This window comes from Garra rufa, chromosome 14, assembly GCF_049309525.1.
Source record: "Garra rufa chromosome 14, GarRuf1.0, whole genome shotgun sequence".
In the NCBI taxonomy this organism is placed as follows: Eukaryota; Metazoa; Chordata; class Actinopteri; order Cypriniformes; family Cyprinidae; genus Garra; species Garra rufa.
In genome coordinates this window covers 35563147-35577555 of record NC_133374.1, presented here as the reverse complement: position 1 = coordinate 35577555, position 14409 = coordinate 35563147, and the positions used below count along the sequence as shown (strand labels likewise).

Below are 14409 nucleotides of genomic sequence, written 5' to 3'. Positions count from 1 at the left end.
GCTGTGATCGTTTAGAGCCATTTGAAGCTACATTTCGGAAGTTCAAACTCAGGGGCACCATAGAAGTCCATTATATGGAGAAAAATCCTGAAATGTTTTCCTCAAAAAACTATTTTCTTATGACTGAAGAAAGAAAGACATGAACATCTTGGATGACAAGGGGGTGAGTACATCATCTGTAAATTTGTGTCTTTAAACAGTGGGGTTAAAAATTCACAAAAAAAAAAAAAAAAAAAAAAAATCTTGTCAATTACTCTCCCTTGTTTCTAAACCTGTATAACTATTCTTTTGTGGAACAAAAAAGGTCAATTTCTGAAATATGTCTGCAGGCTTCTCCATATAATGAAAGACAGAGATTGCAGCGGTCAAGTTACCAAAAAAAGGCACAAAACAGTGCTCCAGACAACTTTTTCAGTCTTCTGATGTCATAAGACGAAACAAATCAAACTTGAAAGAATGTGTTATAAGTGCCAACTATAAATCCCACATATATGATGAACCATAATTGACATCACCACATTTGACAGCAAAAGGAAGATTTCATTTTGACTTATCAACATAAGGCTACAAATAACACAAGACTACTTTGCTTATTTGTCAGTTTTGAACTTGACAGCTCAAGTCCCCAATCACTTACTGAAAGTAAAAAAAAGCTGTCAGGGTATTTTACAAAGATTCCTTTTGTGTTACAGAAAGAAATCTCATGTTTTGGGACAACAAAGGGTGAGTAAACGGCCATTTTCCTTTTTAAGTTAGCTTCTCGTTCAAGTACGGACTTCAACACAGAACACAAGTATAGATATAGTCTTAACGTTACCCTGCAGGATAAGCCACTAAACCGGTGTTGGGGTCACAGGTTAAAGCACTGCTGCTGGAGGCAGTGATGCCCAGGACCTTCTCCAAGACAACCTGCAATCACAATACAACTTCATGAACTACTTTATACATCTAAGTTAATCATCTTATGCAGGTTTACATTTCACACGCATGCTGGTAAATGCAATGAAATGCAATAAACAGGGCGTGTAACGTGCATTTAGTTTATGAACAATCCGCTAATATGCTGCGTGAAAAGTTGACTACAAGAGGATAAGCATAAAAACAGGAAGAGACGTTGTCTGGCCTGCTCTAACGTTACAGTAAACATAACAGGATTGAGTGTGTCATGCTGATCATACCCTGTTATGAATGTCTCTTCTGTTGCTCTGTCGCGTCTTTCTCCTCATGTTCGCTGGTACTGAAATGCTGTTGTTGTTGACTTTCTTTGCTCGAGAGGTCAAACAACTTGCGTTTAGATTCGCTCCAAAGTTCAAAGCTCCATCCGCCATAGCGTAAAACTCTTCTTTAAAACGGATCAGTAAATAAACCAGACTCTATAATCACATTAGTTTGCATTTAAAAAAAATCTTAAATGCTCTCCATTGGTCGGAAACGCGAATGTCCGGCTATTTTATCCTCCGTCCGACTTTTTAATACTGGATCAAAAGTTTTAATTTAGAAAGTGGCGACTTGTATCTTCTCGGCTGAAAACGAAACTTCGACAATGTACACAGCTGTAAGCAATGAAGTCCATGTAATGTGATCTGACGCAGGCAGTTTCAAACATACACCGTCCACTGTGATTGGATGAACCGCGCACCGGAGGCGGGATCATTCATGCATCTCTCTTACTATTGGTCAATTTCATATATGACATCATTTATAGGGTTGTTCAGAGACGTCTTATTTTATCATCACTAAAAGTTGTGATCGTAAATCAATCTTTGATCATTTTTAAACACATAGGCATCGAGCATAAACATAATAAAAGCAAAACTCATTTACAGTTTTTTTTAATTAGTTCTAGACACTGCGTTACATGAAATGCTATTTACCGTTGTGTTTTCAATTAGGTTGAATTGCTTGTGTCAAACATGTGTTGTTTGTTTTTGTGTTAATTTATTCATTTTAATTATTATTTATGTATACTTGCTTGTCTGCTGTCTTTCAGAGCATATTAATCACTCTGGTATTTACTGCTCAGATGATTGGCTCAAAGCAATTATTAATTACATAATGTTTAGATTTTTGAATGGACTAAACCTGAAATTAAAGAGAAAGACACCTGTTAGAGAACAGTTTACATCAGAAATTTCCTAAATATTTTAAAAGGGGATGTGGCTCCACTGTTTTTAAAACCTTGATTCTCATGGGTGGGATTAAGGGTTTAAAATCAGCCAAGCTTTACTGCGGTTTCACATTGACACTATCACAGAATCGAAAGACCATGAAAAATTCCACAAAGTCATCAGAATATGTGTGGGATTATGAGTATTACTACGATTACATAGATCCAGTCTTCGTGAATGCCAGTACACTGAAGTACAACAGATGTGAGCTATTTATAACATTTTATAACATTCTCTTTTTTTCATCACAGTTCAGCTGGTGTAATGTCTAACTGTATTTTTTTAATTATAATTATTTTAGATTCAGTTGTCATAATATTCTGGATCATTCTAGCTGCATTTATCGGCTTTTTCTTCTTAATTTTGTCACTTATATCACACACGAGGCAACTTCCAAGGTAAGCGTGAAAAAGCTGTTTTTTAATATTTATTTTAAATGTGTGTTATCTTTTCTATTTATAATATATATATATTTATACATTTTGCTTGTCCATTTCAAATTTGATTTATTCCTCTGTTTTTTTTTTTAAATAATCAGCTATGTATGTTCAATATATAAAGATCACAGTACTCTGTTAATAAATTAGAAAGGCTGTAGACATTAAAGCTTAAGAAAAAAAAACAATAGATATTTTACACAGTGGATATTCTTGTTCATTTGTTTATGTAGGGGTCCTCGTGTCAAAAAATCTGGGTTGCCATTGATGAGAGGCTATGGATCTCCTCAGAAAAGATACATATAAGAAGCAACTTCAAGAAGAAATTAAAAACCCAGAATCATCTGTTCAATACTTAATTTGTGTGACAACAGACACTGTAGAATTACTGTAGACTGCTGAGTAACTGCCATTAAATCACGAAATCATGAGTAGTGTGTTGGTTTATTTATGGTAATATTTACGCCATTTTGAAGTAAATTCAAAACCTACTTTTGCGAACTAGTCCGTTTTTTTTCGCCCAACCGGAAGCAAACCAGTGCAGAAATGTTCCCTGGACTGTGAAGATTAATAATTATCAACAAAAAAAAAAACTTTGAACTTTGAACTCGCGGTCGCAAAGGGGTGCCAAAACGTTCAAACGGCAGGGACACTTTTACTAAAATGGCTAACTTTTGAACGGAATGAGATATCTTCACCAAACTTGGTATACATGTGTAAGAACTCAATCTTTGGTTAAAAAAAAATGTGCAGCTCTGCCACTTGGTGGCGCTATAAGATGGCATGTTCAACTTATGGCCCTAAACCTCTGTAAGAATTTTGAAAGAAATCGGCCACTAGTTAGCACTAACAAGTTTTTTTTTGCCTCTGTAATCTTGTGGTGTTTCACACATCCACACGATATGCGTATCAATTGATAGATCTCCTCATACCGAGCAACTTTGCCTCAAGAACCATTGCTGTCAATCAAATCGTTCATTAATTATTCACTAATAAGTTAAAAACCTACTTTTGCAAACTAGTCCTAGATTTTTCGCTCAATCCCGATCAAACCACTGCAGTGCAGTTCTCTGGACTCTCTAGATTAATAATTATCAAAAAAAGTGTTGAATTTTGTCTTTTGGTTGGCTATAACTGGGTTAATTAAAAAAAAAAAAAAAGGCCCATGGCCAAGTATACCCAAAAGCATATAAAACCTAAATGAAAACTCAAAACTTTATAAAACTTCTTGAAAACATGTGTCAGATGACACTTAACGAGCATGCAAAGTTTAATGGAAATTGGACCATAGGTGGTGCTATAACAGTTAAAAAGGCTCCAAAAACACAATTTCTATGGCAAATGGCCTCAAATTGCTAAAAATGCTCATATATTCACACAAACACTAGATCTTCATATCATATGATAGATCCTCTCATTCTGAACAACTTTGCCTTTTGGAACACTAACGTCAATCCAACTGTTCTTTAAATATTTGATATTAAAAAAACAACTACTTTTGTGAACCAGTCCTAGGTTTTTAACTTAAAATCAATAGAACCACTGCAGTACAATTCTCTGGACTCTTTATATCAGTAATTATCAAAAAAAAAAAAAAAAGTTTTTGCATTTGGACAGTTATAACATGGTCATTTAATATTATGGTCATGATCTAGTGTACCCAAAGCCTATACATCCTATAAGAAAACTCTAAACTTCTTAAATCTAAGTAAACTCATGCATCATATGTTCTGGTGTCAGCCATTTATTTCATGTTGCCCTACACCCTAACAGCACAGAAGCCATTTAGGCCTTATTTTGCTCAAACAGCTAATGAAACTAAAGTCTCACCCATAGGCTTATTTCTGCATTAAAGAAAAAAGTGAATATGATTACATTTTCATAAATACAGTCATCGTACTAAGTAAATTTGTCAAAATCATTCACACAACCACAAAGACCTGTTTGATCATCTTTTTTTATTTTAAAACAACTATAAAATTACAAAAAGATGCACTCAAATTTTTTATTCCTAATTTGCAAAATGCAATCTCATAGACAACAGCATGTCAGGAGTCAACCGCAGACAGAATGTCTTTACACATGTGCATGATGTGAGACTTTGGCTTTTTGATGCCTGTCCTGTTGCACAGCAGTCTGGCATGGGTCAGCAGGAGGTCAGGTGACCCTGCTCCACTCCAGAGCTCATAGATGTACAGCGAGAGCATTTTCAGCCCGGTTTCTGTCAACAAACAAACAACATTTTATCAGAGGAAAAATACAACAACAAAAAAATTACAGAGCACTTTTACAACAATCGACCGTAGTCCAAATATATTGCCATTAATTATATCGTACGTATTTTTTAAGAATCTTCAAAAAACCCGACCTGAGATAAATTACATGAGATTGAAGAAAAAACAAATAATATGTGACTAATCATTACAGTGGTTGAATTAAACCCAATAAAAGCTGAATGTGACACATCTGAATCGGAAACGACTGCACAATACAAATATATAGACTTCTAAGTTACTGATTATAAGAACAAATCTATTGTTAAAAATATGTCCAAATGTTTGGAGTGATTTTTCTTTTTTTTTTTTAAAGGATGCATTGAATACATCAATCAAGACTAAATACACCCCCCCATCAAAGATTCATAAAAAATTCATAGTGACACTGAAGACTGGGGTAATGATGCTGTGTTCTTACTAGCTACAGTTTTTTGTTTAGTGATAGTTGTTCATGAGTCCCTTGTTTGTCCTGAACAGTTAAACTGCACCTTTCAGGTCCCACAAATTCTTTGGTTTTTCAGCATTTTTGTGTATTTGAACCCTTTCTAACAATGACTGTATGATTTTAAGATCCATCTTTTCAAACTGAGGACAACTGAGGGACTCATATGCAACTATTACAGAAGGTTCAAACACTCACTGATGCTTTAAAAAGAAACACAATGCATTTAGAGCTGGGGGTGAAAACTTTTTAAAAAAAATGAAGATGTGTACATTTTTCTTATTTTGCCTAAATACCATATTTAATTTCACACTGCCCTTCAGAAGCTACAGAAGATACCTACATGTTTCCCAGAAGACAAAATAAGTAAAATTTGCCATGATCTGCAAATTCAAAATGTTTCACCCCCAGCTCTAAATGCATTGTGTTTCTTTCTGAAGCATCAGTGAGTATTTGAGCCTTCTGTAATAGTTGCATGTGAGTCCCTCGGTTGTCCTCAGTGTGAAAAGATGGATCTCAAAATCATACAGTCATTGTTGGAAAGGGTTCAAATACACAAAAATGCAAAAAAAAACAAACAAAGAATTTGTGTGACCTGAAGAACAAGCGGGCAGTTTAACTGTTCAGAACAAACAAGAGTCATGAACAACTATCAGTATACTTTTCAGTATTATGGGTTGTGTAGTTCATCACTAGGACAAGAGATTGTATATATAAAAATTAATTTCCCTACAGAGGAAATGAATAGGATTGACTGTTGTGCGTGTTGTGGACTGTAACCTTACCTTGCTTGGCATCATCATCTGCATTTGTAGGCAAGCAGGTTCTTAACACTGTCTGGTGAACGCCATTCAGAGAAGTGCTGTGTGCCTCCAGCAACTGAACCATGACTCTAGAGAACAGCTGCAGGGTATCCACTACTGAGCGATGTTCTTCAGCTGTGTGCTCACATGTCTGGTGATATAATCTCAAGAAGTCCTTTCTTACGCCTTCATCCATCAGAATAGCATCTACAACACTTCTACGTGGCAGTATGATGCTAATGACCCATTTTAAAATAGCTAAGGTGCTTCTGTCATCATACGGGCTCTCTGTCAATGTTTTAAGGGCCCACTTGAGAATTAAACAAGCAGTTGCATCATCTAGATCACTCGACTCGGGTTTGTCCGTGGTGAAGGGTTCAGGCTTGGAACAGGAAACTTCTTTCTGTTTGGGTTCCCAATATATGAGGATGTTTCTAAGAAGTGGTTTACACTCGTCCAGCAAAGCCTGCTCCAGATTTTCCCCTTGTTCATCTACAGCTTCTGCCTGTTTTTCCATTTGATATTGAGCGTGCTTCGCTGAGTGGCATTTTCCTTGCCCCTTCTCTCTTCCAGAGCCTGAATAAACAAGAAATGTTTAGTTTGGAACAAGAAAGTGTCAAAGCACGTGATCCGTGTGTGTCCAACATTCATCTAGTTTCCACAAGGCCAAGGACTGGCCATGTACACTGTTCAATCTACTGTTCAAAAGTAAGAATGTTATTAAATGTTTCTGAAAGAAATCACTCCGGTTACTACAGCCTTATTTGGACAGGACTAATTAACTACGTTTGAGTATTAATTCTTATCACCCAATGTTTACAATTTGCATTTTCCAATTTGGACGGGACTAAACTGTTTATTATAGAGTTGGGTGTGTTTTCTAGACGTGATGTGGTTGCGTGCATCACTTACGGCGTATATATCTAATAAAATACGCATTTATATAATTTTAATTTATTATAAAAACATCATTTAAATAAACAAGTTTATAGAAGTGGCTGCTTATAATAAACCCACGTAAGTGAGCGGAGAAATCTAGACAAGCATCTTACCTGACTCTAACTGATATAGAGAAAGATGCAGCATGCGTAAGATATTTTTACATTTTATTTATTCTGTGATGGCAAAGCTGTATTTCCAATAGCCATCACTAAATTTTTTATTTATTATTATAATTTTTTTGATGAATAGAAAGTTTAATATATAACTTTAAATATATAACAAAATAGCAGCATTTATTTCAAATAGAAATCATGTGTAACTGTAACAATACTGCACTGATGCTACATCCAGTGCATACGGATAAATAAAGTAAAAAGGAACAAATGTTAAAGGAATAGTACGTATTTTCTGGCCATCAGTTCTTACTTAAAGGAATATTCTGGGATCAATACAAGTTGTTGATTAAAATAAAATAAAATAAAATAATTTGTGTATATTTTTTGAGCAGTAAGATGTAAAATATTACAAGTTTAAATCATTATGTTTACAGTCAATTTAGCAATTATAGAACAAATTTTCTAAATTTGGAAACAACTTCACACAGAATAGGATAACAAGAGATTTTTTTTTCCACACAAAATCAGGTTAACACATTGTTTACTTGTGGTTATACTATTCAGTATTTTAACGTATAAAAATTGGTCCCATTTGCTTTCATTGTGCGTCACTGTAACTTTATTTATTTATTATTTTTTTTTACAAAAGACAAGTAAAATTAATTTATAAGTAACAGTATTTCAAAGGAGTAAATGTAATTAATTGAATGCTAAATAAAATGGCATAGTCTTCACTTCACTGTGAGAATTAAACATGCTTTGTTTCTTATAAAAACCACAAAAGCAAATTTTCTTTTTCGTGCTTTTAAAAAACACAGCATCTAATAAACATTAATAAATCACGTCCCATTTTACGCAAGTCAAGTTACATGTTTTTACTGATTTGCATGTGAAATTGGGCTTTTATAAAGGAGTGAAAGCACACAAAGGGGGCGGAATCGGCAGCAATAATTGTTTTATCTAGATTATTGTATTTTCATAATCGTTTGAAGCCAAAATCGAAAATGAATTTGGATTAATTGCACAGCCCTAATTTAAAATGCATTTATTTGATACTAAATATAGCTCAAGTCAAACAAAATTAAACAATAAAAAAAGTACTACTTGTGCAGAATCCACATTTCTTAATATTTAGCCTAAAATGTGTTTTAATGTCACTACTGATGTGATCTTTAAATGATATCGATCTTAAAAAGTCATTAAAGTGCATTAAGTACAAAATTAGTTGTTCCAATTTAGCTTTAAATATACCAATTAGTATACTAATACTAAAAGTACAATTGCAGGATATTTTTATTTATTATTTTATTTTTAAGTACACAATATAGTAGCATGAAACAAATGTATTTTAAATACATTTCAGTATATTTATTTTTCGCTGGTTCATGCAGAAATAGTTTTTTTTTTTTTTTTCTCAAGAAAAAAAGTCATATAGTGCTGCAACAACAATGACAGTGAATTTAACTTAATTTAAGCAGTTTCAAATCTTACCCATCAGCTCTTTGATTTTGTGTTTGTTGACAAGAGTCTGCAGAGCAGAGAGCAGTGAGGTGTCACGGGCCAGTGTCGCCCAGCGCTGCAGGAGACTGAGGACCTCAGAGCACGATAGTTTCTGCGGGTGCAGTGTCAGCCAGCCGGCCTCCTTGTGAGCATTCAGAGCTGTCCCACAATGCAACAGTACAGAGGAGAGTGTCTGCAGAAATGCCTTCATTTGAAGTGCGTTCACACCACTCCTAATCAGGAACAGTGGAAAAACACAACGCCTTATTAAAAACTAGATTGTGTAGTGATTGCAACCAGTATGGAAGAGTTTTTTGGGATTAAAAACAGTCACAGTTTAGCTTTTGATGACCATTTTCCCTCTTCTGCATGGTTTCTCACTTCCTACTGCTTTGCATGTTCATTCTAGGATTGTTATATGAATCTTTGGATTGTTTTATGAAACACACAGGATAAAAAGGTAGATATCTACACTGTAAAAAGTTTTTACCAGTTTCAACTTAAAAATTTAAGTTTAGCAGCTTTAAAATGTTAAGTTAAATCAACTGAAGTCATTTCAACTCACAAGTAAACTAGAATTAACAACTGATTTTTATTGTAATAAGTTAAAATGACTTGTGGTTTTAAGCTGATTTAACTTACAATTTTAAGGCAGCTGCTGAACTTAGGTTTTTAAGTTGGTTTAAGGTTTACGTTTTTACAGTGTATGTACTTGAATCATTGAAATATTAACTTAAATAACTTCAATTAAATATTTTCGTGTCTAACCCTTGTTCTAAGGCTCAAACTGATTACTGAAAACTATTATGTGACCCTTGACCACAAAACCAGTCTTAAACCAGTATCAAGGGTATATTTGTAGCAATAGCCATAAATACATTGTATGGGTCAAAATGATAGATTTTTCTTTTTTGCCAAAAATTATAAGGATATTAAATAAAGATCATGTTCCATGAAAATATTTAGTAAATTTCCTACCGTAAAAATATCAAAATTTTGAATAGTAATAAGCATTGCAAAGAACTTAATTTGGACAACTTTAAAGGCGATATTTAGATTTTTTTTCACCTTCAGATTCCAGATTTTAAAATAGTTGTATCTTGGCCAACTATTGTCCTATCCTAACAAACCATACATCAATGGAATGTTTATTTATTCATCTCAATTTTTACGTTTTTAATCTTTTGTGGTCCAGGGTCACATATATAACTTTTTTTTTTGGCACATAGAACTCATAAACATATTACAATATTATAAGCTGACCTCATTGAAATAAAGGAGTGGTCAAATAATTTTTTTTATTATGTTTCATCTACAGCCAATTTCCTCACAGGAAGCCCATCTTTATCTCTAATGAGCCTGCAATCGCAGACGTTTGATCTTTTATAGTCTTACCCCAGATGTCTGATGATGGTGAGCATCGTGCACAGGAACTCATTGATGATTGGCAGAGGAAGACATTTGCCCGAAGTCTGTGGCTGCTCTGATGTAGAGTTGTTTACTTGTGCTTTACTCTCTTTATCACCCAAATTAGTGAACCACAGAGCATGAAGCAACTCAATGACTGAACTCAACAACTTGCTGTCAAAAAACCTACAGGAAACAATTATGATCAGTTGCTCCATGAAGTACGTGACGCCAATGCTTTAATTAAAGTAAGGCCAGGAAATGTCCTGTTAAGCAAAATGCACTCCTCACCTCTTGCCTATCAGCTGTAATATCCATGTTAAGACTCCATGTTCTTTGGTGAGGTTGTAAGCTGCTTTGTTAACATGAGCAGTCTGCCGCAGAACATTCACAATCTGAATCTGGAACAGCAGAGCAGAAAATGTAGTCAAATCAACCGTTTTCTAGTGATTTCATGCCATATTACCCCACAAGTATAACTATCTGGGACAATTAGGAAATTTGTATAGTACTTTCTTTACGACAGGCTCACACTGTATGATTTTTTTTAAAAGTCCTTTACGATTGTTGCTTCTCAGACTGTATAAACATGACCATCATGTCACACTGTGCCCCCGATTTTTTTTTTTATAAAAATGTGTATACTTTTTTTAAAAGTATATACGTTTTTATTTTTCAAAAAAAAAAAAATGGCCGATCGCTTCGCTAAATAAGACCCTTCTTCCTCGGCTGGGATCGTTTAGAGTCTTTTAAAGCTACATTTAAAGTGCATTTTGGAAGTTCAAAATATTTGGCACAATTGACGTCCATTATATGGAGAAAAATCCTAAAATGGTTTCCTTGAAAGCCATAATTTCTTTACGACTGAAGACACAAAGACATGAACATCTTGGATGACAAGGGAGTGAGTAAATTATTTGTAAATTGTTGTTCTGGAAGTAGAGTTCTCCTTTAATTCTGATCATGACTTATCTTGAAAAATGAACACAGATTGACGTTAGTTTCGGAGAAGTCACACTGCAGGACTGTGTGCCAAAACTTCTGACACTGCCAGAATTTCTTAAAATTAGTAAAATTTGAAAAATTTGATCACAACTGTCATTAATTGGCTGTCAGTAAACATGTCAAACCAGCGACCAAAGACTACAGATTTTAGCTTAGGATTATAGGAATCTTTTTGGATTTTCTAATTTTTTCCCAGACGACCGTGTGAGCCTGGCTTTAGGAACATTTTTTAAAGAATTTGAAATTTTAGATTTTTAATCTATGTCTATAAAATATTTTAAAACAAAACAAAAAAAATATTATGTAGACATTACAACACAAAAATACTAAGGATACTAAGGATTTATAGACGATTTGTAGAGCTAAATGTATTCTGCAAGTACTCAAAATTCTTAGCTGCATCTTATTTAGGCCATTAAAGTTTACACTTTCAACAATTTTTTTTTAATCTATCTATCTATCTATCTATCTATCTATAAATGTTAATTATTTTACCATAACAACAGGGATTATATAAAATGCATGTTATTGTTTATTTAGTACTGACCTGAAAAAGATAATTCAGATAAAAGATGTTTACATATAGTCCACAAGAGCTGAATTTATAAAAATGACCCCGTTCAAAAGTTTAGATCCCCTTGATTCTTAATACCGTGGTGCTACCTGAATGATCCACCGCTGTTTGTTTGTTTTTTTTGGTTGTTTAGTGATAGTTGTTCATAAGTCCCTTGTTTGCCCTTCTGACCTCAACTCTATCTATCTAGACTACTAAAACTCAAATTTAAATCTGGAAATAAAATGGAGGATTTAACATTTAAAAACAATTAAGAATTAAATATTACAAGGATTTGGATTGTCAAATAATCAAGGAAAAAAAAGTTTATACAAAACTGTTTTTACATTTTTAGAGCTCACTTTATTCTGCAACTACTTAAAATTCTCATGTGCAACTTATTTTTGGTCAAGCGTTTCATGTGTACCTGAGAGGCCTGGTCACAGAGCGGTGTGCTGGCGAAACCCAGCAGGGTCTGATAGATGCCTTGCTTCTCACAGATCTCATAGCAGTACTTATCCTGGACCCCTTCCTCCAACACGCTCAACAACCACTCGCGCTCCAGTTTGCGCTGCACAGAGAAACAAAACAAAAAAAGAGTCTTTAGCAAGTAAAAGTTTAGTTGGTTCCAGACATGTCCATTTGTACAATCATGTTTCAAGTACATTTTTGAATGTATATTATACCCATGAGTAATTTACTACGCAACTAAAGTAGCGTAATCAGGTCACGTGATCTGACCATGTCAGCTTTTATATCTAATGTTTCATTACCTCCAGATCAAAGCTGTAGAAGAGTTTGAAGAAGTCAGGAATTCTCTTGAGGTCCAGGAACTGTGTTCCCAGAAGAAATTTGTTAACCACCAGGTACATGTGCTCCTCTGCAGTGGGAAAAAGTTGAACTCTGAGTTTTGGCAAAGTTAGACGGAATTAATATTACATATTAAAATGTCATGAACTCACTCACCAGGTCTCAAGATTTGCTGAGCAACTTTGGTTATGTAGGCCACGTGTACAAATGGTACCCGTAGATTTTGCTTTGGGATGCCATTCTTCACAGTGTCGAGCAGGTACAGTAGCTGGATGTTATATAAAAACATACTACATTATATTGTACTGTATTATTTAATTTATGTTTTTAGAAGTCTCTTTTTGAAAAAAAGTCTCTGATCACTAAGGCTTATTTATTTGAAATAGTAGTCTTTTCTAGCACAAATGTCTCTTATGTAACTTTGGTCAATTTAATGCATCCCCATTAAATAAAAGTATAAATTATATTTATATTTTTTATTTTTATAAGTTCTTCCTCATCAAAATGAATTTAAAGACATTACAACAAAAATATTTTGAATTCTGCACTAATCAAAATAAATCATTTTTACATTTTTTAGAGCTTATTGAATTCTGCAACTACTTAAAATTCTCATTTTAAAATTTCTGTCTAGTTTAAAAATCCAACTTATATGCAACTTATTTATACTAGTAAAAGAAGCATCATTAAATAAAAGTATTAATTATTATAAAAGAAGTCGTGCTCGTTTTGTATGGAAGTGTATATTATATTAAAAATATTTCACAGCAAAATGTTTACTACTGTGTGACCCTGGACCACAAAACCAGTCATAAGGGTCAACTTTGTTGAAATTGAGATGTATACATCACCTGAAAGATGAATAAATAAGCTTTCTATTGGTGTATGTATTTTAAAATCTAGAATCTAAGGGTGCAAAAAAAAAAAATCTAAATATTGAGAAAATCACCTTTAAAGTTGTTCTTAGCAATGCATTTTACTAATCAAAAATTAAGTTGTGATATTCTTACGGTAGGAAATTTACAAAATATGTTCATGGAACATGACCTTTATCCTAATCAATCATTTTGACCCAAACAGTTTTTTCCCCTATTGCTACAAATATACCTGTGGTACTTAAAGGAACACTCCACTTTTTTTGGAAATAGGCTCATTCTCCAACTCCCCCCGAGTTAATAAGTTGATTTTTACCGTTTTGAAATCCATTCAGCCGTTCTCCTGTTCTGGCGATATCACTTTTAGCATAGCTTAGCATAGATCATTGAATCCTATTAGACCAATAGCATCTCGTTCAAAAATGACCAACGAGTTTCCATATTTGTTGCATTTAAAACTTGACTCTTCTGTAGTTTATATCGTGTACTAAAACCGGTGGAAATGCAAAGCTGCGGGTTTCTAGGCTGATAAGATTAGGAACTATACTACCATTCCGGCGTAATAGTCAAGGAAGTTTGCTGCCGTAATATGGCCGAAGCAGGCGAAGTATTATCAGAAATGAGTTCCCAGCTAGTTTAGCATTTGCACATGTGCTGCTCCTGCTTCAGCCTTATTACGGCAGCAAACTTCCTTGACTATTACGGCGGAATGGGAGTGTAGTTCCTAATCTTATCAGCCTAGAAAATTGAAGCTTTGCATTTCCACTGGTCTTAGTACACGATATAACTACAGAAGAGTCAAGTTTTAAATAGGACAAATATCGAAACTCGTTGGTCATTTTTGAACGCGATGCTATTGGTCTAATAGGATTCAATGATCTGTGCTAAGCTATGCTAAAAGTGATATCGCCAGAACAGGAGAACGGCTGAATGGATTTCAAAACGGTAAAAATCAACTTATTAACTCGGGGGGAGTTGGAGAATGAGCCCATTTCCAAAAAAAGTGGAGTGTTCCTTTAAGACTGGTTTTGTGGTCCAGGGTCAAATATTTTCCATTATTTATTACGATATTAAA

The 14409-nt window shown here is 34.1% G+C and overlaps 3 protein-coding genes across 4 annotated transcripts in view; 1 reads left to right on the top strand and 2 right to left on the bottom strand.

Moving 5' to 3' along the window:
• Positions 1-1543, bottom strand: part of wdr62 (WD repeat domain 62) — a 40461-nt gene extending 38918 nt beyond the window's left edge. For both annotated transcript variants that reach the window (XM_073818382.1, XM_073818383.1), the window contains exons 1-2: positions 1179-1543; positions 818-909 (exon numbers count right to left, since the gene is read on the bottom strand). In XM_073818382.1, coding sequence (XP_073674483.1) covers positions 818-909; positions 1179-1328 — 242 coding nt within the window. In that variant the 5' untranslated portion in view covers positions 1329-1543. The remainder of the gene's footprint in view (positions 1-817; positions 910-1178) is intronic.
• Positions 1544-2266: 723 nt separating this feature from the next.
• Positions 2267-2911, top strand: mrap (melanocortin 2 receptor accessory protein). The gene is made up of 3 exons (XM_073817382.1): positions 2267-2372; positions 2470-2566; positions 2839-2911. Exons 1-3 carry the CDS (start codon positions 2267-2269, stop codon positions 2909-2911), a joined length of 276 nt encoding a protein of 91 aa, XP_073673483.1.
• A 1642-nt stretch (positions 2912-4553) lies between these two features.
• The window catches only part of urb1 (URB1 ribosome biogenesis homolog), a 43830-nt gene continuing 33974 nt past the window's right edge, over positions 4554-14409 (bottom strand). The window contains exons 34-41 of the mRNA XM_073818384.1: positions 12616-12727; positions 12423-12529; positions 12077-12220; positions 10383-10492; positions 10080-10277; positions 8676-8917; positions 6109-6702; positions 4554-4826 (exon numbers count right to left, since the gene is read on the bottom strand). Of these exons, the coding sequence (XP_073674485.1) occupies positions 4654-4826; positions 6109-6702; positions 8676-8917; positions 10080-10277; positions 10383-10492; positions 12077-12220; positions 12423-12529; positions 12616-12727 (1680 nt within the window). The 3' untranslated portion in view covers positions 4554-4653. The remainder of the gene's footprint in view (positions 4827-6108; positions 6703-8675; positions 8918-10079; positions 10278-10382; positions 10493-12076; positions 12221-12422; positions 12530-12615; positions 12728-14409) is intronic.